Source organism: Haliotis asinina, chromosome 2, assembly GCF_037392515.1.
Source record: "Haliotis asinina isolate JCU_RB_2024 chromosome 2, JCU_Hal_asi_v2, whole genome shotgun sequence".
NCBI lineage: Eukaryota > Metazoa > Mollusca > Gastropoda > Lepetellida > Haliotidae > Haliotis > Haliotis asinina.
In genome coordinates, this window is record NC_090281.1 from 52,719,116 (window position 1) to 52,747,059 (window position 27,944).

The window sequence follows — 27,944 nt, forward strand, 5'->3', positions numbered from 1 at the left end:
GTTGTTTTGAAGCTTCCATTTACTGCGGTACAACAAGACTCTGAAAATTGATTTCCGGCTTAGAATAACTTTCAGTGTTTTTCACTGCATAATGCAAACATAGCACCACGCTATTTGTTGGGCGTCGTCGTATAGTGATACAATTAACATTTGGTTATAGGTTTGTACGATTATCATTATTCAAAATGTAACTCATCAAAGTAAAAGTTCTCCATGAAGTGCGACTATAGCTACTAGGTATCACATGTGAGTGTGGAAGGCTCACAGTCCTGAACACATGAGTGACTCAGGTGTTATGACAAACTTAGCTCTCGATGTTAATAACAGTTTTTATTTCTCATGTCTTATATAGAGCTTGGGACAAAGCTGTTACGATTTTCTTGTTATGGTGAAAGAATGCATACAGCATACATTATAATTTAACGGCGTTGAATGGGCAATGATAAATATTTAATGTTCTCAGAGTGCTTACTTTCGGAATTATATTTCGTTTGCAAAAACATATCTCCATGGACATATGGTATCTAGAAGGCAGTATTGTAAATAAATGTCAAAATAATGTGTTCAGATGAAGTTCACATTCTTTTGATTATGAGGTAAGTTGCTTGCAAAGTTCTCCTATTGGTGCTATGGTAGCATTCTGCCAAAAATCAGAAGCAATGAATATTCGGGAGATCCATGTGAATCTTTGAAGATTTTGTGATAGTATTTAATTGGTAACACTAGATTTAAGACAAGGACGAATTAACTTTCAGTATGAACACTGTTTTATGAATGTATTGATTTGGTTTGCTCATGGCATGGATGCCTCCCGCAGTGGTTGTGACTTGTTTTATGTTTGTTTGTTCATGTTATAGGGGTGACAAATTCATAAACAAAAGTATAAGCAAAATCACCTTTTGTTAGGAATTGACACGAGTTACTTAGCTTAAATGTGAAAGTGTTACAGTGTGACAGGACAAGTGTATGTTAAAATAATTCCAAGAAGATGATGCAGATTAAATTCCATAATAACTATCAGTTTGTTTATAATTTTCCCCTTGAAATATTATTTTTTAACTCAAATAAAACACCTCTATTCCAAATATTAATTGCTTGAGTACATAGTAAAATATGGTGTCTGTTGATTGTCATTATGTACCAATTAATGTAATTCTAGCAGAAATGTTGTATGCAACAATACATTACAAACAATTATGAAAGAATACTTATTTGAATGTTGATTGATTTAAGGAAGAATGTGAAAAGCTTCGTGTTTTTATTTAAGTTGTTTGTCAACTAGAATATGGATCAGTGAAAAACAAATCATAGAACTAGAAGGCTATTAGCTCTGGGTTGAATCCCCATGAATGCAGTGTTGTTATTTGTTTTTACCTGACAACGTGAAAGTCAAAGTTTTTGTTTACTCAACCTGATATGTTTTCAAAGACATTTTCTATATTCTTAGATGTAGTTCCTGGACACAGGTAACCCTTGTTGTAGAGATCAAAACATTTGCTTATGCAGAATATTTTTATGTATTAATTCATGCAGAGGATGAGCACCAGTCATGGCAGTCATGAAGTTTTGGATAAAAAATATGAACACTAGTTAATTGATAAGCAAAAAGAATCCTTTGTAATTTTGTTTGTCAATGCTGTACCATGGAACCACAAGTAAAAATTTGCTTTGAGTAACCTATGAGCATATTTGATTATTTTATAAGTGTTTCTTATGTTGTTCTGCTTGGTTCTTTTTAGTCCTTTAACAACAAAAGTTGGGTAAGAAATGTCATGATAAAGCAAGTGGACTTGTTGATGTTGCTACAAACCTTGATGTGAATCCTTTGCTCATGCAAACTTCACCATTGTTTGTACTTTCAATAATATCTTTCTGTTGTGTTGTTTGTTTTAGTGCTACATGGATACAAGGTGATTCGCAAATGGACTCGATGGATCCAGAAATTGATTCTGACGATGGCAACTGGCCTGAGTTCCAGGACTCCTCTGTTAGAACAGAGCGGTGTCTGTTTGGCCGAGAAGAGGTTCAGCTGCCTGAAGTTTTCATAGAACAAGTAAGTCCAAGCTAATGTCTTTTGAACTGGCCATATGAAATGTACCATAACTGAATTAAGGAGGCTTTTCAACACAGTTACATACTTAAAATGTCTTCAAGGTATTTTGTCGAATTAGACCCATGTTTTTGTGATACAAAAGGTTCATTTTGATGTTATTTACTCAATGTTGGGAGTTCCATATGTTATAGTCAGGTTGATGGTGAACAATGTATCACCTACATCAAAAGGCCATACCATTAGTCTTACATGATGTCAAGGTCTTAATTTGATTTTTCTTTCAAGAACTTTGCTTTTAACAAAGGAAACTGCGACAGCCGAATGTTATTAAGTACTTGGAATTGTTGGAACAATCAGAATCCAAAAAAAGTCATCCATTTAGGATTAAATTACATGATAAGTAGCAAAAATTATGTGCAAGTGTAAAGTTACGTTTTTTTAGTTTTTACATGTGGCCTTCAGGTTCTCATGGTTAAACATAATTAAGGTGTTACCTCCCTTTACATCCCACTCTGTGTAACATCTGGTATCTTTTGACACTCGAAGTTTGTTGATATCTTTATATTCCTTCCCTTCAGTGTTCTGTATGTCTGATGGTGTGCTAGTGACACTCAGAGCAGAGGTTATACTTTGGATAAATGGGTGTGATGTGATTGTGTATTCTGAAGGGCTGAGGTCATTGTGTGGTTTTGTCTGTTTTACTGTTGATCATTGTTGGATTAAATTAACAAAATTTTCTTGTGTCATGATACAAGTGGAATAATTGAAAAGACTATTTCAGTAACCATGACAATTGAAATATTTCTTTGTATGCTAACTGATGGCTTGTTTCTTTCAGAGTCATATATTTAAAGAAGTGTTATCACAGGAGATGTGGGACACGTCCCTTAGTGATGCACAAAAACAACATCTCATGGTAAGTTTCTTGCTTTTAATGGGTGCTGTTTTCAAGTGATCCAGGTTGTGATTCCAGTGTGAGGAATGTTTGAGTATCAGTTCCAATTAGATGAAGTTTATAACAAGTTATATGTATAGTAGATGTGTAACAATTTATGAAATCCACAGTATTCTTGCTACTAAGGGGCAGAACTGTGACACAGCTGGTCCATTAGCCTCATGTGCTACAATTTACTGTGCCTCCCTTGGACATCAGAAGCTTCTGATATGGCAGTCAAAGTAATCTTGCAGTGTCAGTATTATTTGTTACACTAAGTCTAACAAACCCTAGTCAGAGATCATGTCTGGTAACCATTGAGATTGACCAATCAGAACACAGCTTACCAAATCACAAAAGTGGACATTCACACATACCTTTAGAACTTTAGCCATGAAACAGTTTATACCAGAATGATTCCAAATGCTACAGTCACTTCTGAGTGATACACAATGCGCATGCTACAACACTGTCAACAGTGTGTAAAGAGTTGCTGAAAATAGTGTTTAAGTCCGTATTCAATGTCAGCTTGCAGATATATTCGTTAGTGGTAACCATGTCATCAGTTTGCCCCAAGCGTATATAGTGCAGGTCAAATATGTGTGTTTAATGCAGATTTTCGTTTGTTGTTGTTTTGAGTGTGATCAGTGTCAGTGACAAGGGAATTTTGTGAATTTTGTCAAACCCTAAACATTAGCCGTTGTCTGATGTGGTAAATCCGTTCGTCCTTCTCGTGTTTGTTTGGACTGTCATAGGTCACTCCAAGGTTACCTGCCGTGACCTCCTACTAGGCTTTGTTAGACGTGTAACGAATAGCTGTGACACTAAGCTTTCTTAGACTGATGATATGGGTTCTTCTCCCTGTTGATAATGATTTAGTGGCATTATTTCAGAAATTCCTGCCAAAGTTTCCCCAAAAAGATACTGAAGAAAAAGAAGAAACTGTCAGGTAATGTGTCACTTATTTTCTGTCTTTCAATTTTCTTGAAACAATTATTCCCTGTCCATTTGGAAGAGGCGACTAATGGGATTAGAAGATCAGGCTCACTAAATTGGTTGACGTACAGTGTCTATTCTATTGTTGCCCCCTTACGAAAACAGGAGGGGGGATTTGGAAAGTGTAGGGGGGAATACCTGTATTACCGTCTTTCAAAAAAGTGTGGATATACGAAAGTTATTGCAACCACCACCAGTGAAACTATTGCTCATTTTATTTTGGCTGCAATAGTCACATATCATAGCACCAAACGCATTTGGAGAGAGCCATGGCCATTCTTGCAACTATTTTTTTCTAAAAATCACTTGGTTTCAGTTTTTTAGAGTCGGAGGGACCGGAGTCAGTCTCAGGGTTTTGCTTGCTTTTCGATTCACATGTCTCCTTAACAGACGTATCGGTCTGGGGAGACATGGAGGACACTGTTGCTTTCTCAGTGGTATTTTGTGTAAAAAAGTCAGTTATTTTCATTCTTTTGCGTGTCGCCAAATTAACACAAACCGTTGTAAATAAGAATTTCGTATTCATTTGTTGTCTGCAACTTCAAGTGATAATATTGTCTGATTTCGAAAACAAAGCTAAAACGAACTGATGTTCTAAAAACGATCGATGAAACTGTTTTGCAAGTGCTGTACACAAGCAATATATGTTTAGAGTTCATTGTCTAACATTGTCAGTTAATTAATTAATTAATCAAATCATAACTTCATTGAAAAATGTTATCTATTTTCATATTGATATGAATGGAATTTCTTTTCCCCAGTGCCGATAGTGGTTTTAACCAAGAGAGGTTACTCTGTTATGTTTACATGTTGTCACTCAAACTTGACTTTGTGGCCGACTCTGATTTACAAAGTCATTCCTTGTCAATATAAAGCTTTTTCCGTATGTTGATTGAAAGGTAGTTAGGGAGCGAAATACTATACCCAACAGTTTGTGCTCTGTTGTTTTTATGAGGCGCAATTTGATCATTATTAGCACAAATCTCGCAATCATGCATCCTAGAATTGTCTGACCCAGACTGGATTACTTACAGTCTGCTGCCATGTAGCTGGAATATGTGTGGTTATTATTTTAGACCTTTATTCGTACAATATTAGTTTGGGTTTTTTTTCACTTTTTATGCTCAAAAAGTGTATAAATTATGTTTTTCAGGAGATTATTCTCTGGTGATGAGTTTAAGTTTGGAAACCCATTAACACAGTTTCAGTCACAACTAAGAGGTAAGAAAACATTGTGGACACAGAAACCTTGCTAATCTGGAAACCTTTTACTCTGGGCACTTGGGGTGTGTTTCTTCAGAAACAAGGTTAATCAGAACCTGTTCCCCGTGTATAGATTGCCTCTATTCTATGGTAAGAATTGCTGAGTGAAGCATAAAACAACCAATTGTCTGATACTATATGGGTCTCAGTTGTCTTCTTGATTGTAGCTTTTATGACAAGTGTTCATAATCTTGCATGTTTAGAAATACCATTAGGTCAGTTTCCCGTGAGCCATCAAAGTGCTGGTTTCAGATGGCTTCTACTCACCCGATATAGCAAGATACACTAATCTATGCAAGCAGTACAAATACCGGGAATACAAGTTTCGGCAGCAGCGGTACTACTCAGCTCTACTCAAGGAAGTTATCCTGACAAGACAGGTATGTAGAACATTGTTCACTTTTACCATAGTTGCAATGGATACTTTAGATAATTTCTGGAACTGTGGTTACAGTGGGTATTGCAGGTACATAGTTCAAATGATATTCATGTAGATGATTGATTGGCATATTAGAATATGCTATATGAAGATCATAGAGATTTTTCTGGGTTACATCCTCTTGTTTTATTCTGGACCACAATGTTTCGAGGCTTGTTCTAGCTCCATCATCAGGTAGAACTGAACAGTAAGGTTTAACTGTACTTAAGGAGTGGTTTTTATTAGCCAGATAAGGGATTATAAATGAGCAAATGGATGAAAATGATGAAAGAATAATGAATCCACATACCATATTTTTAAAAAAATTTAGCGGGTTCTGGAAGAAGTGGGTCAGGTCCCACCAGAACAGCCGATAAAATTGAAGAACACTCATGCCCCTCCACCTAAAGACAAGTCACTGGAACACAAGGTCAAGAAGAAATATTCAAGGTCTGTGCTACTTTAATAAATGACTTTTACTTTACATAAAATCATATGGTAAGGGGTAGAGGTTGATTACAAAGATTGTGATGAATTTTCAGCTTACACGTACAATAGTATAAAATATGACCACTTATTCATTCTGTTTGTTCTCGTTAATGACATATGAACTGAGGTTTTCCTCATGTGTTGGTAGTAATAGACAGTGTGTACAGTAGACATGGCAGTCATATGTACCTGTTGTCATGGTTACAGGTTACTGAAGGAGGTGCGAGAAGAGTGTGAAGTTGATGAAACCTCCTCTGATGAGGAAGAGGAAGCTGTCAGTGAGTATATAGGGTGTTGTAACTGATGGTGCTGTAACAGTCCTCACTACCATATCCATCAGTCTTGTTCCCAATATAAAATACTACAACGATTTTCACCCCCACAGGCAGATGTTAGCTTGGTGAAGGTTGTAATCCTTGAAAGCTTCATGCTTTGTCAGGATTGAATCTTAGACCTTGAATTTCATTAGCTACTAGCAAACAAGGATAGGTTAAACTGGTTCAGAGAAGTAGAAGAGAAGGTGTGCGGCAACGAGCAAATCCCTTTGGTTTGTGAAAGGGAGGGCAAATGTAGCCTAGGGCACATGCAGTGCAAATAGATGAAATAGATACCTTGCTTAGCTGCACATGCCTTGGTCATAAGACTCTCACATGGTCAGTGTAGCAAGTCGGTAATATTTGGACAACCTGGGCCCCCTTCCCTGACAAGTGCAAGTGCCAGTGGGTGGCACTCATACATGCTGATGTGGATCAGTTGTCAGGTCAGTGCTCAGCTTATCCTTGTTTGCCAGTAATTACTCTAACCTCTGGAGAATTTGAGTTGAAATAGACCCCCTATAGCATGTTACATTGAAAAATGGGGGACTGAATGGTTTGGATTGGACAGGCATGGTCACTTGCTTGATAGCATGGCCTTGCAGGAGTCCTTGGTTGTCTGATCTAGACCGTATAAAGCTTAGTGTTACTTGTCCCGAACTGTTCACAAATTAGGGCCTGGAAAGTGGGATAGCCTAGATTTTGCTTGTCATTCCAAAGACCCAAGTTTGATTCCCCACATCAGACAAGTACAATTTGTGAAGCCATTTCTGGTGTTCCTTGGTGTGATATTGCTGGAACATGGCTAGAAGCAGTATACACCTGAACTCATTCACTGTATTAGGGCCACTGAAAATGTTTTTGATCTAAACACTGAACGTATACACAAAGAAATTTAGATATTTGTTGAATGTGTCATTATACAAATTTATCAGCAGAAAGAACCCCTCTCCATTAATGCAGTGATCACAATGCTGTATTGTACGAACCCAGGTTAATGAATTGTGTTGACTCTTTTTTTTTATGCTGTATCTCGTCAGGTCCGGTCCAGCGGAGTCGGAGACAGTTGTTTAAGTCTCTGGGTCCCATCCCCTCCCCTGAGCCGACCACACCCAGTGTTCTGGCTACCTTTGCTGCCAAACCCCCAGTTGTCAATGGTGATGTTGCAGGTGAGTCATGACAATTACTGCTGACACGTTTCTTTCATTGAGAATATGTGTATCAAACGTGTGTCTCAGGTGAGAATGTGTGTATGTGTTGTTTCAGGCGAGGATGAATGTATATTATGTATGTTCTGTATGAATATATGTACATAGAATCTGGTTTAGGTGGTAATTTGTGTATATATTGTAGTTCAGGTGGGAATGTGTGTATATAACGTGGTTTAGGTGAGAATGAATGCATATATTGTGTTTCAGATGAGAATGTGTGTATATACAATGTGGTTTAGGTGAGAATGAATATATAGATAGTGTTTCAGGATTAAATGAGATGAGTGTATTTCTGCTGTGTGTCTATGTAGTGTGTTGTTTAAGGTGAGCACATGTGAATGTAGTGTGTCTGTGTGTGTGTTTCAGGTGAGAATGGCAGCAGTGTGAAGCGTCAACGTCCCATCAGCCCCATGGAAGTTACAGAGGAGGACTTCCGTCAGATGATGAGGAGTCACAAGAGAAAGAAGGCTGATAATGTGGTAAGTGCACAGTAACTGCACACAACCTCTCCTGAGTGCGGTATTCTTGTTGAGGCATGGTGAGCTAGATCTGTTTATCTGGTATCTGAAGTAACATAAGCAACCGCATGCTCAGACATACATGCAGTAATCTAAAATGTGACCTCACTCACTCACTCACTCACTCACTCACTCACTCACTCACTCACTCACTCACTCACTCACTCACTCACTCACTCACTCACTCACTCACTCACTCACTCACTCACTCACTGTGTTATGTATCAGACTATGTGGCTGTACAGTACCTGATATGGTTCTATATGTTGGCTAGCCCAGTATCACTCAGTATGAATGAATACTTCCTGTTCCTTCACTGAATTGTTGTGTTTCAGGAGTTGCCGGAGTTGGACACACAGAACATCACGCTGCAGGACATTCTGTCTCGGTGTCAGGCCAACAAGAAGATCACTGCCAAAGCATCTCCTTCTACAAGTACAAGTAAGTGGCGTTGATTTTAGGCTTAGCTAAGACTCTCCTGAATACACACCTGCATCATTGCTGTGGTCTTCCCATCCCTGCATCCTGACCTGTGTAAATCATGTTTGAAGCTGTTTGGGAAGTTTGAAGGTTATACAGCTGATGACAACTTTGCTCATAACATCAATCACTGTTTTCCCCCATTCTCAATTCTTCACTGGCTCTTTCACATATCCTGAATATTTCTGAGTGTGTCATTAATCAACAGACGTGCAAACAATGCTCACATACTTGACCCAAATGTTTTATGTCATGACTGATTCTATTAGCTTCATCAACAGCAACAGCAGTAACCTCAGCAGCACCAACTACTCAAACCTCACCAGTGTTGAAGAAAAAGATCAAGGGGAAGGATAGGGAGGAAAAGAAGGCCAAGAAGAAAATCAAGGCAGAGTCTGTGGATTCTGGCAGTGTGGATGAGAGAGTTGCCTCCCCTTCCATACAGACAGCCAACACTGGGCTGGAGGTCCATCCGGATATCCTTACAAGGGAGGATGACACTGTGCCGGACTTTCCTTTACCTGAGTGAGTTTGCTGTTTAAAAATTGGTTGAGAACACATTCTTCAATGAACCCTCATTCAATTAGCTCCATTTGCTTGATTTGTGTGCATTCTTGGCTGTGTCTACCAAAACCTTCCCTCTTGCACTGATTATGTAGATTTACATTTTACGTATTTGCCCATGGGCATTCCAGATTGGAGGGGCTGTGGGGTAGCCTAACTGTTAAAGCATCTTCTCATGATGCTTGGTTCAAATCCCCACATTGGTACATTGTGTGAAGCCTACTTTTGGTTTACACTGCCATGAAATGGCTGGAATATTGCAGAAAGTTGTGTAAAACACCCAAACTCTCACTCACTCACTCACTCACTCACTCACTCACTCACTCCGTATTAGAATTGGTTGTAAGCGAACATTTGTGTCAGACATTGTTATTTGGTTGGTAGCATTGTATACATTAAGGATTGTCTGTCTGGACAACAGCGATATGAATAAGAACGATAAGTGTTACCTGTTGTGAAATGTGCTGAACAAGCCCCACTTGTTTCCAGGTTTCACTTGTGACATCTTACCCTGACAGTGTTGATTGTTGTGGACAATATTAGTTACTGATCATAAAAAAATCAGAAACAGTGGGTCATTAAACAAACAGACAAACAAACAAAGAGCCACACAGATAAAATATCTTACTTTCTTACATATCAGCTGTAAGATATTAGTTACTGATCATAAAAAAATCAGAAACAGTGGGTCATTAAACAAACAGACAAACAAACAAAGAGCCACACAGATAAAATATCTTACTTTCTTACATATCAGCTGTTGTAAGGCAGCTTACAGGACCAACAGAAATTTTAAAAAACATGTTGAACCTCTACTTCGAGTTCATCTTAAGCATCTTGGCTATTTGGCTATTTGTGTCCATACTATTTCTAGTATATATAGGAACACGTGAGTGGTCTGACTAACAAATAAAATGACATTGTTTTGATTTGTAGAGACAAATGAGTCTTGAGCTTACTTCTGTTTAATGTCCTGGAAGGTAAACATAGACTATCCTTTTTTTCAGCACTGGACCATCAAAGTTGGACAACTTCTTCAGCTTACTGCGTGATGTGATAAATGAATTTCCTGATCAGCGAGTAACCACAGCCAAGGTCAGTGTTTGCCAGGGAGGTACCATGCTCTGCCATGATTAGATTGACTGGCCTTGCCCAACTGTCCTCTCACCATGTTCTGTCAATAAACAGGAGTGGTTGAATGGTATAGAAAGTATATGTACATGATTTTATAGCCTTTGTTGTTTAAATTTTCTTTTGTTGGAATGAGTGATGTCTGTTTGGATCAGGTTTTAGCGCACCTGAACTAGGAATTTCATGTTTAGCTCACCTGAACTGAGTCCAGTTTTGGTTCACCTGTACTAGGGCTACCATTTCTAGCTCACCCAAACTGGGGTTCCATTTTTAGATCACCTGAACTTGGTCGTCCAGTTTTAGCTCACTTTGACAGAGTGTTCTGGTTTTAGCTCCCCTGAACTTGGTGTTCCAGTTTTAGCTCACCTGAACTTGGAATTCCAATTTTAGGTCACCTTAGTTGGATGTTCCAGTTTTAGTTCACCTTGACAGGGTGTTCTAGTTTTAGCTCACCTGAGCTTGGACTTACAGTTTTAGGTCACCTTAACTGGATTTAGCTCACCTGAGCATGGTGCTCCAGTTTTAGCTCGTCTGAACTTGGATTTCCATTTCTAGCTCACCTGAACTTGAGGTCCCAGTTTTAGCTCACCTAAAAGGGGTGTTCCAGTTTTCACATTTCTACAGATGTTTGAACCAGGTCGAATGTGGTTCTATTCATCCTGTTCGTCCCATACAACAGGGCCCGTACTTTATCCACTTCTCCTCAAATACCCCAGCACAAAACACATTTAGATTACATATGTCTTTTATGGAGACTCGAAAGGTGTTCATCTCATGTTTAGATTTTTGTATTGTAAAGATTTCTTGTATGTGTAGAGACATTTGAACTAAGATAAATTGTGTGTGATGATATTGAAATATGGGATTAAGTCATCCACTAAAACTGCTCAACAGAATTGATTAAGTTTTTACATGTGTTTCATTGGGACTTGAAAGTTGTGTATCTCATAGTTGATGTAGTTGATGCATAGATGTTTAATGAACTTCCTAGGTAGAAATCAATCACCAGAGCACACTCGGTGTGGGGAACTCTTCCCATAGCAGCGAGGGCATTGTGTCCCTGGACACAGTTTTGTCTTGTTCTCTGTTCCATGCTGAAAGCAAGGGAGGTAATATTGCTGTTATCTGTTCTAGTTGGAAGAGAGGATTCGAGAATGGCAGGAGTCACCATCAAGTTCTCTAAACTCTTGGTTTCCAATCCAGGCCTCATGGGTAGACTGTGTTGTCTCTGCTCTCAAATTCCTGTCTGGGGATGTACTGGGTGAGATATTGTTCATCAATTTTAACTGATAATGAGTCATATGCATCCGAACAAAGTGAATAAGAACATGGATATATTGAACATGCATGACAAACTGTTTTCGACAACATGTAGTTCACTTTACCGTACACCATATATTCTATTCCCCACATGGGCACAATGTGTGAAGCCCATTTCCGGTGTTCCCCTGCCATGGTATTGCTGGAATATTGCTAAAAGTGGCGTAAAAATAAACTCACTCAATTACTCAATCACTTGTACACAAAGGAACATTTCAGTTGTGTAATGAATACAGACAGACAAATATAATGACATTCTTTTGAGCTGTAGAGACAAATGATTCTCGGTCTTGAGCTGACATCTGTTTAATGTCATGGAAGGTAAACATGTAGCGGTCACTTTAATCAAGCCTTCAAGTGCTGTTTTGGATTTAGATTACTTTGTTAATGAAACACTCAGACTGCCAACATAAGAATATGATTGCATAGTCAGGATACTTGTGTTATGTCTATGTTAGTAATGATAAATCTTGTCAGATAAATGTATAAGGCTCTGTATTTGTATTAGGCCTGTCTGTGGACAATTTCATCCCTTATTTGGACTACAAAGAGCGGGCCCAGCAGTGGAAGTGGATTGGAATGGGGAGGGACACAGAAACCGAGTTAGCACCCTTGTTCCAGCACTGGATGAGGAACAAGGACAATGTGATGGCAGATGGCTTGGACTCAAGTCAAGGCTCACCGCCCCCACCTAGAGCGTCAGTATATCAGTACTGCTTCCGTGCATCTCTAAGACCTTCCCAAGATTTACCATTGTCCAAATGAATTTTTTGCAAAACTTAGGGACTTGGGAATATTTTTTAACTGTAAAACATACATCCAATGATAATCATTCTTGTTTCTATTTTGTCCAGCATAGAACAGTATTGAGGGGATAGGGAAATGTGACTTGAGTTGAAGTAGAATTGTTCTGTGTTTCCAGGAAGACGGCATTTGTAGTGCGTCCGACCAGTCAGGAGGAAAAAGCTACATTCCAGGAGCAGGTCAGTTGGCTGAGGGGAATAGTTGTTTGTTTTGTGGTATGGATGGGTTGAGTTTTGTAAGGAAGGGTGTGGGATGGAATATGGATGGAGTGCGTATTGTGAGGAGGGTGTGGGGTTGGGTATGGATGGAGTGAGTTTTGTGAGGAGGGTGTGGGGTGGAGTGTGGATGGAGCGAGTTTTGTGAGGAGGGTGTGGGGTGGGGTATGGATGGAGTGGCTTTTGTGGAGAGGGGTGGGGTATGGATGGAGTGGCTTTTGTGGAGAGGGGTGGGTTATGGATGGAGTGGCTTTTGTGAGGAGTGTGTGGGGTGGGGTATTGATGCGGTGAGTTTGTGAAGAAGGGTATGGATTGGGTGGGTTGTGTAGGGTATGGTACTTTTGCAGCTTGCTGTGTCGAGTTTCGTTGATATTATGGGGACTGTATGGTCTGTGCCAATTTACTGAAACTCATTGTTTCAGGAGAAGAAGAGGTTTGAGAATCCCCACAAGGCTTTCATCTACCACATGCATGGCTACGAGTCTGTGGTGGGGCCAGTGAAGGGTGTCTACAGCAAGGATAATGCCATGAACAAGGCCAGGGAACATGCTCTGCTAGTATCTGACCGACCAGCATTTGTCACCATACTCACATTAGGTACAGCAAAGCCTTTGTCACCAAAATAACATTGTGTAGGTCATTGGGTTTGTTACCATAGTTACATCAGGTAGGTCAGTTGTTTTGTGGGGAACAAGCTGTTTTTTCTTTGGTTGTGTTGGATACAGCTAATCATATTTTCTTAGTGATGGATTCATTTTGAGGATATGTTTCCTTCCTGAACTATCTCTCTTGTATGCTTTCAGTACGTGATGCAGCAGCTCGACTGCCGAATGGTGAGGGGACAAGGGGGGACATCTGTGAACTGCTGAAAGACTCTCAGTTCCTGGCTCCCGGAGTCACAGATACACAGGTGGGTGGGTCTTCGGTAACCATGGAAACTTGTAATCACATGAATCACGGTTATGGCATTAATTTCCAGGTTATATGACCTGCATACCCATATTTGCCTGTTTCAATTCAGTGATAACCTATATGTTCATTCTGTATTGGGGAACTTCTCTTTACTATTTATCCCCCAGCATGTGATGATCATTGCCTCATCCGTCCATTCTTATGTAATCATCATTCAATATTTTTTAACAAAAATTGGCAGATATACCTAACAACCTAAAGTGGTGCCTATTGCTATTTACATTTTTTATTTTCATTTTTATTTTACTTGGTCTCTATTGAAAAGATTTGTACTTAACCTAAAAAGGGAGGGTTGGACTTCTTTTCTGGAGCACAACTTGAAAATCTTTCAATATCTTTCAGCAAAACTTAGCATGTATATATATAAGGCAGATGAAATGTGTAGGAACATTTTACAAGATTAAATGGTAGATTTCTTTTGGAAATAGTATCAATGGCCTTTATAGATTCTCTTTACATGATACATGTGCATTCCAGTGGCATTAGAACAGAGTAAGTGTTACATGGGTAATAGAGACTAGTACTTGTTGTGGACAGATCAACACTGTGGTCAGCGGGGCGCTGGACAGGTTACACTCAGAGAAGGACCCTTGCGTCAAGTATGATGTCAACCGCAAACTCTGGATATATCTCCACAGAAACAGGACGGAGGAAGAATTTGGTAAACTTGCAATTCTGTTTGCGTCCTTATTTGTAATTTAAAAACTACAAACCTACAAGAATATGTACCTCTTTATGTTTTCTACCTCTGAAATCATATTTCATATTCACCTCAGGTTATTGAAGTACAAGTAAGTCAAGGAATGCTTTAGAAACTGATACTATTAGAATTTTGATAGGCACCATGATCAAATATCTTGCTTTGATGCCTCTGTGAGTTAATGAGGAGGCATGGAGGACCTGTCTAAGGTTCTACAGTGGAAGGAGTTGCATCCTTTGGGGATGCCAGTATCCTGTAATGTTGGTTGGAATGATGGTTAGCAGTCAAACACTTAAATCTGTTTCAAATGCAATTGAATTACGATAACATACCTCCTGAAATGTCTGTCTTCCAGAACGAATCCACCAAGCCCAGGGTGCTGCAGTCAAGGCCAAGAAGTCTCTACAGAAACCCAAGACCGCAAAAACAGTAAGTCTTGGTACCAGTGTTCTTCCTGTTATTAAGAACAGGTCTGAGCAGTTCTGTGTGATTAGTGACTCACTTGGCAAAATTCATCCTGTATGACCGTTAGTCAGGTCTGGACCAGAGAGTCATGTGATTGAGCTTTGAAAGTGAAAACATGATTGATCCAGTCGATGTGTCTGTCCTCGTGATCCTCTCTTGTGACAAGTATAGTCCTCCTTTACGACACATTACTACATGCATTGGTAAAGACAATGTGATTGAGAACAGTGGATTGTTGACTGATTCCAGCTACATGTGTCAATCAAGTCAGCTATCCTAACAACCAGATCCCGTTAGTCACCTCTTATGACATGCATGGGTTGCTGAAGATCAATTCTAAACAGGTCTTCACAGGTCTGGTGGGATAAATGCTGGTGCTGGCCAGGTTGACATTTGAGTGTTTTGTAGGGCTTGGTTCTGCCACACACTGATGTACTTGTCTTCTCAATAGAAGATATACTTCTCCTTCACCTGGCAGTAAATGGCTACCCTCTAGCACTTCACATGGCCATGCTGTCTTGTATGCTTCCCTGAAATCATGGAATGAATGTCTGTCATAACTAAGTCTCGTGAAACCATGACTGATTAGCTATATAGCATATTAAGTTTATGGGTGATTTTATGAGTATTGTTTGGTTTTTCTTCAGATCAAAGATGCAATATCCGCCCAATCTGCTCCACGCCAGACAGTCTCCACCAATCTTGCCACAGAGGCAGCTGCTGCCCTCAATGTTGAAGATCTGGCCACTCTGCAGTCTCAGGCTTTAACCAGCCCCTCCATTGTGCACAGCCCCAAAACTCTCGGTCAGACCACGTTCGCACGGACACCACAGTCAAGTCCCAAGATGGCCTCTCCTAAAAATGCAAATCTGACTTTGACCTCATCTTCTTCCCTCAGTGTTTCTCTTGCTCAATCTCCTCTCAAGAACACAACCCATCTGCTGACATCGCCCACCAGCCTAGCTCAAACATCCAAACCAGTGGGCATCCCCATGGTGACAGCCACAGTCCCAGGTGCTATCACAGCCATTTCTCAGGTGAAGGCTGAAACTGTTGGACGTAAAAATCAAACTGTGAACTTGCTGCAACAGCAGCATTTAATAAGACAAGGTGGTGCCATCACCGCAGCATTAGCCAATCAGCAAGTAGGGCAGAATGTAACCATGACAACAAAGGGCGAGGTGGTGCTGCAGCGCCCAACCAGTACGTCAGTGACTGTTGCGGGCGCTCACCAGGTCCCAAACACAACCAAACTTATCTCGTTAGCACAAGTGACAACAGGTATAGGGACGATGACAACTCCGGTGTCGACAGTTGTGAGTTCGATGTCTGGAGCAGACAGTCAGGCCGTAGCAAGGCTGATACAGCAGGTACAAGGAGGGCCACAGATGTTGTCAGTCAGCAACCTCCTGGCTGCAGGAGGTGCAAGTACACCCAGATTACAGGGTGCAAATCCCCGGACAACAACCATCAAGATTCAAGGTGAGTTCACAGCTTAGCCAAGTCCTGCCTGGTTTCGGATTGGAATTGAATACACAACAATGACCACTATCATTGGCCATAGGAGACATGCCAAGTTACACGTCTGAGGGATACACAAAGTATGTGATCTGGGCTACCAGTTACACATTTCTCTGATGTCAAAGAGGCTGATTGGGTTAGATGGCTGAGTGCTGGCAATTGTATGCCTGACTCTTGAGAGTATGGGTTTGAATCCAGGATGGTATCCAAGAAAAGTACTAGTATCAGTACTACTTATCAATTCATTTTCATGAGAGATCTTCCTTAGGGTACTTATGAGCGTTAAAATGTCCATTTATAATTCCTACTACAGTTGTAACTATGCTTTGAATAAAATATCAAAACAGAAAACTGTGATATACCATGTAATGTGGAGATACGACTTGATTGTTCCAGGAAGCAGCATAGTGCCTCCTGTTGGAGGCAAGCCCATCCAGATCAGCGGGAAGCCCCTCACTCACTCTAAGAGTCTGATGCAGCTTGGAGGGAAAAACCAGCAATCCTTAGGGATGATCCACACACAACAGTTGTCAGCCATCAGTATCATACCACAGACAATCACAACCTGCATTGCCACCCTCTCACAGCCACGCAGTGTCGTATCTTCAGGTAGCCATGTTAACACAAAACTGGAGTTGTTGAATTGTTAAAGTGTTTGCTTGACAAGTCAAGTATCTAGCTCCTCATGTCCTGATAAAAATGTCCCCTCTGTTGGATATTTAAATATATTATTACGTTCAGTTTCCAAATTTTGAATTCATAAGTAAAAATAATTTTCAAGTCATAATCAGTTGTGAAAGTTGTCATTTTGATTCGAGAACCATGAACCTTGAGAAAGCTAGTGTCAGTTTTATGCATTGGTCAGAGTTAGTGAAAAAGGTAGTTCTGACCTGACTTTTTTTAGCATCTGTTTTTTTTCTTGAAAAGTGAATCAAACTTCATAGTGAAGATAATGTAATATAGCATTGAGCTTAATTAAAAGTTTGATATAAATGCACAGATGGTATTGTTATGTGGTTTGCAAAATATACAGATTTAAAGATCGTTGAGAAACATTCATGATATGTATATAGAATAGCCACCCTTAGGTGTGTCAGGTTCTGCTTTTTGTTTAGTTCCAAGATACTTGATGTCTCCATTTCTTGGTTTCACCAATGTGGTCTTTTACCAGCGTGGCTTTGAACTTTGTTCCCATATTACGTTGACGAAGGATACTGACAAGTATTTGGAGGAAAGTTAAACCATACTCATTCTTGTTTTTAGCGACGTCCAACACAGGTGTGACGGAGGTGTCAACAAGTGGACAGCAGCACATGACGGTCGGGCAACCAAAGATGACCATAGTGGGTCAGGTAGGGCCCATCACATCCACGCAGGCCCAGACAGTGAACATGGGAGGTCAGCCCAGGGTCGTGAACACCTCACCTGGAGGGATCTTTGTCACACATCTTGCACCAGGAATCTCACTCAGACCAGGTCAGTTTGGGGAGGATAACATCTAAAACTCAGTTTGTTCCAAAATAAGTTTTTTGTTTGTTTAATTTCATTTGCTTGACAATGATATTAGAATCTATGTAGAAATGTCGCCTGTCACAAAATAGTAGAAGAAAAAACTTGTCATCATTTTTCATGTTTGTTTAATGTCGCACTCAGCTAAATACCATCTATATGGCAGTGATCTGTAAGTCATAAAGACAATCCTGTGATCAACAGCATGAGCATTGATCTATGCAGTTGGGATACAATTACATGCGTCAACGAATTCAGTGAGTCTGACCACTCGATCATGTTAGTAACCTCTTGCAACAAGCATGGGTTAGTCCAATTCTAATCCGGATCTTCACGGTTTGAGCCTCATTTGGATGGAATGGCTGATTGTAGGCCATCATAATTTGTAGAATGTATCTCATGCATACAACCACTGGTTTTGCTGGCCCAAACTTGAGTAGACTGGCTGTGGTAATATAGGCAAATGGTACTGTGGTGTTAGACTCTCACTGCCCTGTTCCTTCCAGGTTTACCAGGGGTGGGCCAGGCCAAGATGGTGTCTGCCAGTCAGGCTGGTCTAGCCCAGCTCATCATGCAGCAGACACCGCAGGGACTGAAGACTGCCGGAGGTGAAACTGTCGGGGTCGTGCCCAACGTCTCACAGGGTAAACATGCTTCCACTATTCATGTTATGGCGTTTTTCTTAGGGAGTTGGATGTTGTTGTATATCACACGGTGTGTCCCTACCTGTGCCTTGATCACTGCCAGATTACCAGTTTCTGTTATGATGCACAGAAACATCATGTAGTTGGAATTATGTAATAATTCTCTGTTAATATTACTTTGTTTGTGTGTGAGTGAGTGAGTGAGAGAAGATAATGCTGTTTTCTACATTTTTAACCTATCTGTTAAATTGACTACATTAACCACACCTATACCCTTACTCTGCTTCATGTAACAGGATCATCTATGTCCTTACTTTCCTTCATGTAACAGGATCATCTATGTCCTTACTCTCCTTCATGTAACAGGATCATCTATGTCCTTACTCTGCTTCATGTAACAGGATCATCTATGTCCTTACTCTGCTTCATGTAACAGGATCATCTATGTCCTTACTTTCCTTCATGTAACAGGAACACCTATGTCCTTACTTTCCTTCATGTAACAGGATCATCTATGTCCTTACTTTCCTTCATGTAACAGGAACACCTATGTCCTTACTTTCCTTCATGTAACAGGATCATCTATGTCCTTACTTTCCTTCATGTAACAGGATCATCTATGTCCTTACTTTCCTTCATGTAACAGGATCATCTATGTCCTTACTTTCCTTCATGTAACAGGATCATCTATGTCCTTACTTTCCTTCATGTAACAGGATCATCTATGTCCTTACTTTCCTTCATGTAACAGGATCATCTATGTCCTTACTCTCCTTCATGTAACAGGATCATCTATGTCCTTACTCTCCTTCATGTAACAGGATCATCTATGTCCTTACTTTCCTTCATGTAACAGGATCATCTATGTCCTTACTTTCCTTCATGTAACAGGATCATCTATGTCCTTACTCTCCTTCATGTAACAGGATCATCTATGTCCTTACTTTCCTTCATGTAACAGGATCATCTATGTCCTTACTTTCCTTCATGTAACAGGATCATCTATGTCCTTACTTTCATTCATGTAACAGGATCATCTATGTCCTTACTTTCCTTCATGTAACAGGATCATCTATGTCCTTACTCTCCTTCATGTAACAGGATCATCTATGTCCTTACTCTCCTTCATGTAACAGGAACACCTATGTCCTTACTCTGCTTCATGTAACAGGATCATCTATGTCCTTACTTTCCTTCATGTAACAGGATCATCTATGTCCTTACTCTCCTTCATGTAACAGGATCATCTATGTCCTTACTTTCCTTCATGTAACAGGATCATCTGTGTCCTTACTCTGCTTCATGTAACAGGATCATCTATGTCCTTACTTTCCTTCATGTAACAGGATCATCTATGTCCTTACTTTCCTTCATGTAACAGGATCATCTATGTCCTTACTCTCCTTCATGTAACAGGATCATCTATGTCCTTACTTTCCTTCATGTAACAGGATCATCTATGTCCTTACTCTGCTTCATGTAACAGGATCATCTATGTCCTTACTTTCCTTCATGTAACAAGATCATCTATGTCCTTACTTTCCTTCATGTAACAGGATCATCTATGTCCTTACTCTCCTTCATGTAACAGGATCATCTATGTCCTTACTTTCCTTCATGTAACAGGATCATCTATGTCCTTACTTTCCTTCATGTAACAGGAACACCTATGTCCTTACTCTCCTTCATGTAACAGGATCATCTATGTCCTTACTTTCCTTCATGTAACAGGAACACCTATGTCCTTACTCTCCTTCATGTAACAGGATCATCTATGTCCTTACTTTCCTTCATGTAACAGGATCATCTATGTCCTTACTTTCCTTCATGTAACAGGATCATCTATGTCCTTACTTTCCTTCATGTAACAGGATCATCTATGTCCTTACTTTCATTCATGTAACAGGATCACCTATGTCCTTACTTTCCTTCATGTAACAGGATCATCTATGTCCTTACTCTCCTTCATGTAACAGGATCATCTATGTCCTTACTCTCCTTCATGTAACAGGAACACCTATGTCCTTACTCTCCTTCATGTAACAGGATCATCTATGTCCTTACTTTCCTTCATGTAACAGGATCATCTATGTCCTTACTTTCCTTCATGTAACAGGATCATCTATGTCCTTACTCTCCTTCATGTAACAGGAACACCTATGTCCTTACTTTCCTTCATGTAACAGGATCATCTATGTCCTTACTTTCCTTCATGTAACAGGATCATCTATGTCCTTACTCTCCTTCATGTAACAGGATCATCTATGTCCTTACTTTCCTTCATGTAACAGGATCATCTATGTCCTTACTTTCCTTCATGTAACAGGATCATCTATGTCCTTACTTTCATTCATGTAACAGGATCATCTATGTCCTTACTTTCTGTCATGTAACAGGATCATCTATGTCCTTACTCTCCTTCATGTAACAGGATCATCTATGTCCTTACTCTCCTTCATGTAACAGGAACACCTATGTCCTTACTCTGCTTCATGTAACAGGATCATCTATGTCCTTACTTTCCTTCATGTAACAGGATCATCTATGTCCTTACTTTCCTTCATGTAACAGGATCATCTATGTCCTTACTCTCCTTCATGTAACAGGATCATCTATGTCCTTACTTTCCTTCATGTAACAGGATCATCTATGTCCTTACTTTCCTTCATGTAACAGGAACACCTATGTCCTTACTCTCCTTCATGTAACAGGATCATCTATGTCCTTACTTTCCTTCATGTAACAGGAACACCTATGTCCTTACTCTCCTTCATGTAACAGGATCATCTATGTCCTTACTTTCCTTCATGTAACAGGATCATCTATGTCCTTACTTTCCTTCATGTAACAGGATCATCTATGTCCTTACTTTCCTTCATGTAACAGGATCATCTATGTCCTTACTTTCATTCATGTAACAGGATCACCTATGTCCTTACTTTCCTTCATGTAACAGGATCATCTATGTCCTTACTCTCCTTCATGTAACAGGATCATCTATGTCCTTACTCTCCTTCATGTAACAGGAACACCTATGTCCTTACTCTCCTTCATGTAACAGGATCATCTATGTCCTTACTTTCCTTCATGTAACAGGATCATCTATGTCCTTACTTTCCTTCATGTAACAGGATCATCTATGTCCTTACTCTCCTTCATGTAACAGGAACACCTATGTCCTTACTTTCCTTCATGTAACAGGATCATCTATGTCCTTACTTTCCTTCATGTAACAGGATCATCTATGTCCTTACTCTCCTTCATGTAACAGGATCATCTATGTCCTTACTTTCCTTCATGTAACAGGATCATCTATGTCCTTACTTTCCTTCATGTAACAGGATCATCTATGTCCTTACTTTCATTCATGTAACAGGATCATCTATGTCCTTACTTTCTGTCATGTAACAGGATCATCTATGTCCTTACTCTCCTTCATGTAACAGGATCATCTATGTCCTTACTCTCCTTCATGTAACAGGAACACCTATGTCCTTACTCTGCTTCATGTAACAGGATCATCTATGTCCTTACTTTCCTTCATGTAACAGGATCATCTATGTCCTTACTCTCCTTCATGTAACAGGATCATCTATGTCCTTACTTTCCTTCATGTAACAGGATCATCTATGTCCTTACTCTGCTTCATGTAACAGGATCATCTATGTCCTTACTTTCCTTCATGTAACAGGATCATCTATGTCCTTACTTTCCTTCATGTAACAGGATCATCTATGTCCTTACTCTCCTTCATGTAACAGGATCATCTATGTCCTTACTTTCCTTCATGTAACAGGATCATCTATGTCCTTACTTTCCTTCATGTAACAGGATCATCTATGTCCTTACTTTCCTTCATGTAACAGGAACACCTATGTCCTTACTCTCCTTCATGTAACAGGATCATCTATGTCCTTACTTTCCTTCATGTAACAGGAACACCTATGTCCTTACTCTCCTTCATGTAACAGGATCATCTATGTCCTTACTTTCCTTCATGTAACAGGATCATCTATGTCCTTACTTTCCTTCATGTAACAGGATCATCTATGTCCTTACTTTCCTTCATGTAACAGGATCACCTATGTCCTTACTTTCATTCATGTAACAGGATCACCTATGTCCTTACTTTCCTTCATGTAACAGGATCATCTATGTCCTTACTCTCCTTCATGTAACAGGATCATCTATGTCCTTACTCTCCTTCATGTAACAGGAACACCTATGTCCTTACTCTCCTTCATGTAACAGGATCATCTATGTCCTTACTTTCCTTCATGTAACAGGATCATCTATGTCCTTACTTTCCTTCATGTAACAGGATCATCTATGTCCTTACTCTCCTTCATGTAACAGGAACACCTATGTCCTTACTTTCCTTCATGTAACAGGATCATCTATGTCCTTACTTTCCTTCATGTAACAGGATCATCTATGTCCTTACTCTCCTTCATGTAACAGGATCATCTATGTCCTTACTTTCCTTCATGTAACAGGAACACCTATGTCCTTACTTTCCTTCATGTAACAGGATCATCTATGTCCTTACTTTCCTTCATGTAACAGGAACACCTATGTCCTTACTCTCCTTCATGTAACAGGATCATCTATGTCCTCACTCTCCTTCATGTAACAGGAACATCTATGTCCTTACTCTCCTTCATGTAACAGGATCATCTATGTCCTTACTTTCCTTCATGTAACAGGAACACCTATGTCCTTACTCTCCTTCATGTAACAGGATCATCTATGTCCTTACTCTCCTTCATGTAACAGGATCATCTATGTCCTTACTCTCCTTCATGTAACAGGAACACCTATGTCCTTACTCTCCTTCATGTAACAGGATCATCTATGTCCTTACTTTCCTTCATGTAACAGGAACACCTATGTCCTTACTCTCCTTCATGTAACAGGATCATCTATGTCCTTACTCTCCTTCATGTAACAGGATCATCTATGTCCTTACTCTCCTTCATGTAACAGGATCATCTATGTCCTTACTTTCCTTCATGTAACAGGATCATCTATGTCCTTACTCTCCTTCATGTAACAGGATCATCTATGTCCTTACTTTCCTTCATGTAACAGGATCATCTATGTCCTTACTTTCCTTCATGTAACAGGATCATCTATGTCCTTACTTTCCTTCATGTAACAGGATCATCTATGTCCTTACTTTCCTTCATGTAACAGGATCATCTATGTCCTTACTTTCCTTCATGTAACAGGATCATCTATGTCCTTACTTTCATTCATGTAACAGGATCATCTATGTCCTTACTCTCCTTCATGTAACAGGATCATCTATGTCCTTACTCTGCTTCATGTAACAGGATCATCTATGTCCTTACTCTCCTTCATGTAACAGGAACACCTATGTCCTTACTCTTTCCTCCACTGTAGCAGAAACACCTATGTCCTTCTCTCCTTCACTGTGACAGAAATACCTATGTCCTTACTCTCTCCTTCATTGTAACAGGAACACCTCTCATCGTCAGCAATGCAGGGAAGGGTGGTCAGAACATCCAGGTGGTTCGGACTGTGTTGTCCCAGCAGGCTGGACTGAAGCCAGGGCAAGCCACCATCCTCATCTCGCAGCCCACCCTCCAGCAGAACCCAGCCACCATGATGTCCACATCCCAGGTCATCCACACCACCAAGTCCGTCCGCGGCTCACCCAAAGGCAAACCACAGCCAGTGTATGCTCGTATCATTACACCACCACCAGGGATGAAGCTGACAAACGTGCCTCAAGGAACATCTGTCGGTGCCTCTGGTGTTAGTGTTATACAGACTGTAGGGAAACTTGTGAACAGTGTGACAACAGCTACTGCACATCATCCTACGGTGACTACAGTGACAGTGGCCACCCCTCCATCAACACCATTAGCATCTGTGGACATCGGAGACGGAACAGGAAAGACAGATTCAGGAGAAAGTAAACCTTAGGGTATGTTTAGGATCGACTATTCAGGCGTTGTAGTCTTCATCATCTACACAGACTACTGTTGTTTAACAACTCTCGGAACATCAATGATATTGTATGTGTCTGGTGTGCTTGTTCAGCAGAACATCTCCAGATTTGGAACAACTGGAGAGAATGTCTGAAAGAACACTGAAATTGTTAATTTTGTTGGGAATTTCAATATTCAGTATCACTGTGTTAAAGAGAACAGAAAGTGTAATACATATTATCTAGCTGTTAGTTCAAGGAGATGCTGGTTCAATGCATGTACAGTCGTATCGGACATCGGGACAATTCCATATCTGCATTGTTAACAGGCAGAAATCATGAAAATCTAGGAGTGATCTGCATTGAAAACTAGGAATGATGTTCATGCAGTCGAATGAGATGAAGCAGTGTGAGCCTGGCTTGCCCGAGGTGTGTCATAATTGTGTTCAAGATGACACTGTCTCATGCCATTTGACTCAACTAGAATCACCCCTCTAAGTAATCACACCTATCACACGTAGACTTGTGGCTGTCATAACACTACATTTGCTTGTAGAATGGAACCAAGGGCTGCCTTCGTCTACATTTTCACATCTGCCAAACATAGACTTATGACTTTTGTAACAATATGACTGCTTTGTGGAATGGAACCCAGGGCAGCATTCCTATGTTTTCACAGCTACCATACATAGATTTACGACTGTCGTAACTCTATGATTGCGTTTTGGAACCAGGCTGAGGGTTGCATTCCAGTACGTAATAACATTACATAGACTTCTGAACAGTGCTGTCTTAATTGTTTGAACAAACAGGGTGAACAGGGTGGTTCTAGACTTGCCCAACCCATATCTGTTGTTGTTGTGAATTGTACACATTATAAGCATTATTCACTGTTAAATTTCCTTTTTACTTTAAATTCCTATCTTGTTGTGGATTTTGTTGAGTGTTTTTGTTCAGTGAATGCATCCTATTACGTAGGCTTCCTAACTTGTTGGTTGTTCTTGCTTCAGTTCATTGTATGTTCAGTATCCAGATTCTCAAAATTGGTGTGCCAAGTTAAGGGCTCCAGGCAGCTTACATACAAATACAAATGAAGATTGTGAAAACCACCAACACTCTGCCAAACTTACAAGTCCTATTTCACATGAATTTTGAAAGGTTTCTTTTAGTACTCAGTATAATATGACTGGCTGACAAGGCGGTTGGGTGTCTCTGTATAAAGGGGTTAATATTTTTGTAACAAAATATTTTTTGTGAAATGCAGTTGTGTCCCGTTGATGTGTTTTCTCATACTGCATCGAGTATATCATGTTGCTTCATGTTATGTCAACTTACCACAGTGACAAACTGTGAAGGTCTAGGTTAGAACTGATCTTCAGTAACCCATGCTTGTCGCAAGAGGCGACCAATGGGATCGGGTAGTCAGGTTCGCTAACTTTGTTAATGCATGTCATGTTATCCCAGATGTGTGGAACAATGATGTTGATCACTGTATTGTCTGGTCTAGACTCAATTATTTACAGACCACCACCATTTAGCTGGTACACTGCTGAGTGCGGCATTAAACAACTACCATAACAGTGACAAATATAACATCTGATCAACAATATGACACATGAAAGATGTCTTCATACCATCTCTATGTATTAATCACAACATTCTCGTATGTGTGATGCCTGTATTGTACTATCAATGAAAACATACAGATATGGAAGATAAACAGGATACATTAAATGATTGCACGGGAGATTTTTCTTTATCAGGGTCGTCATTTGTATTTGTACTTAAGTTATGGTGTATTAATTAGGTAGTGAGGATTTCTCTGAAAAACAATTTCGTCTTGGTTTACAAAACTCTCACATTTGCAAGAACGCAACAAACTAGGGCAGAAGTGTCTGCATGGTACTGAGGAGCTTGGAAACCGTGAAGCAGTTCTCCCTGAAAAGTCACTGGTCATATTAGGTAGTACTTCTTACGTGATAGTTGTGAAAATAGGAATGATAGGTCATAGTTCAGAGTGTTGGCCAAACTGGTACCATCATTTGTAACTTTGTGATGTTGAATACAAGCAAACTGATACTAAACTACTAACTTTCATTGTTTAGCAAGGATTAACAAATACCTAATGGCTGTGGATCCACAATGTGATCTTAGCACTACAATGATAATAAGCTTAAGCATGGGAGTTATCACTAAGATGGCTTTGCTGCAAGTGGGCTCAGATCAGTTTTCTAAAGCACTGCCAGAAGAACTTGAACATTTGGAACAACCATGCCTGAAACGTTTCATGGTTACAGTTAAAGCTTCTTTCTGTAAGTGGTCAACGTGATTTAGCTCCAAGAAACAATTTCACTCCCATGGAACCCTTCAAATGTTTTTGATGTTCATGTCCTGCAATGTAACTCGTGTGAATCAGGGGCTCCTTTCATGAAGAAACCTTTACCTTACCTCCCTTTATGTAACATTGCGCTAAGGTTACATTAGTGACTTATGATCACCTTAGTGCTTTGTGAAAGGAGCGCCAGGTAGTTCATTAGGACATGCAGTATATTGCGTTTTACTTATGACGCTTATTCAGGAATCTGTAGTGTGTGAAGTGATTTGTGTGTGTGTTTGTATGTGTGTATCCATGTGTGTGTCTGTACATCTGTACGTGTTCTTACATGCCTGCTGGTTCAGGTGTTGAGTGTATCTGTGTTTAACCATCATCATTTGCAGAACCATCACTGATTATATGGCACGCATCTATAGAGGCACTTGCATGACGTTACAGAAATTTGTAAAGATCATTCGTTCAAGTAAATGCAATGACTTTCTGAAAATAATTTCTCTAACAGAACATTTACTGATTGGTCCCTAATTTTTAAAGCATTTGATAATGGAAAAGATCCCTATAGGCTATACAGTAAAACTATTAATGTCTGGAAAACAAAATCATAATCTCCACCATCCTCTTCATCATCATCAACCAGTCATTTAACATGTTTATGAGTCATGTTTTTCACACTTTCTGTTTCAGTGAAACAGTTGTCTATGGCTCTTGTTGTCAGTGTCATATAGACTTCTATGAAGGATCACTTAGTTTCAGAGATCACTTTGTTCAACTTGTTCATTTAGTTGAATTTTGTATGCTGTTACGTATTATTTATGTTGAAGCCACCTTGGCTTTCTGTGCTATAGTCTCTTTGTGTCTAATCCAGGGACTCGGGTGTTGTTGAGAGAACTATCACAGATGAATGCGTGAGTGAGTGAATGAGTTTCCACTCCAGTATAGTGAATGATATTAGCTCAGTTGTATATGCAGTAACTGAAGAAATTGTGTATTGTGATATATTGTAAATATGTACATTTTCCAAAACTCACTTTGAGTCTCTGCTGATGAGAAGTACTGACAATTGAAATATAATTTATTAGATATGTTGGTTTGTGTATTGTCTTTTGTTCTGTTTTTGTCACAGCATGTGGAG

General features: G+C 39.8%; 1 protein-coding gene across 1 annotated transcript; it reads left to right on the top strand.

Annotated features, from left to right (window-relative positions):
* Window positions 1-28: 28 nt before the first annotated feature.
* LOC137273910 (nuclear factor related to kappa-B-binding protein-like) lies at window positions 29-27,898 on the top strand. The gene is made up of 25 exons (XM_067806811.1): window positions 29-160; window positions 1,894-2,053; window positions 2,892-2,969; window positions 3,881-3,936; window positions 5,137-5,204; window positions 5,499-5,626; window positions 5,996-6,114; window positions 6,361-6,431; window positions 7,508-7,636; window positions 8,045-8,157; window positions 8,532-8,637; window positions 8,958-9,201; window positions 10,248-10,335; window positions 11,506-11,632; window positions 12,200-12,389; window positions 12,614-12,674; window positions 13,133-13,307; window positions 13,514-13,620; window positions 14,220-14,343; window positions 14,738-14,811; window positions 15,495-16,329; window positions 16,765-16,977; window positions 17,632-17,844; window positions 18,384-18,521; window positions 24,004-27,898. Exons 2-25 carry the CDS (start codon window positions 1,922-1,924, stop codon window positions 24,471-24,473), a joined length of 4,059 nt encoding a protein of 1,352 aa, XP_067662912.1. The 5' UTR covers window positions 29-160; window positions 1,894-1,921; the 3' UTR covers window positions 24,474-27,898.
* The last annotated feature ends 46 nt before the right edge of the window (window positions 27,899-27,944 follow it).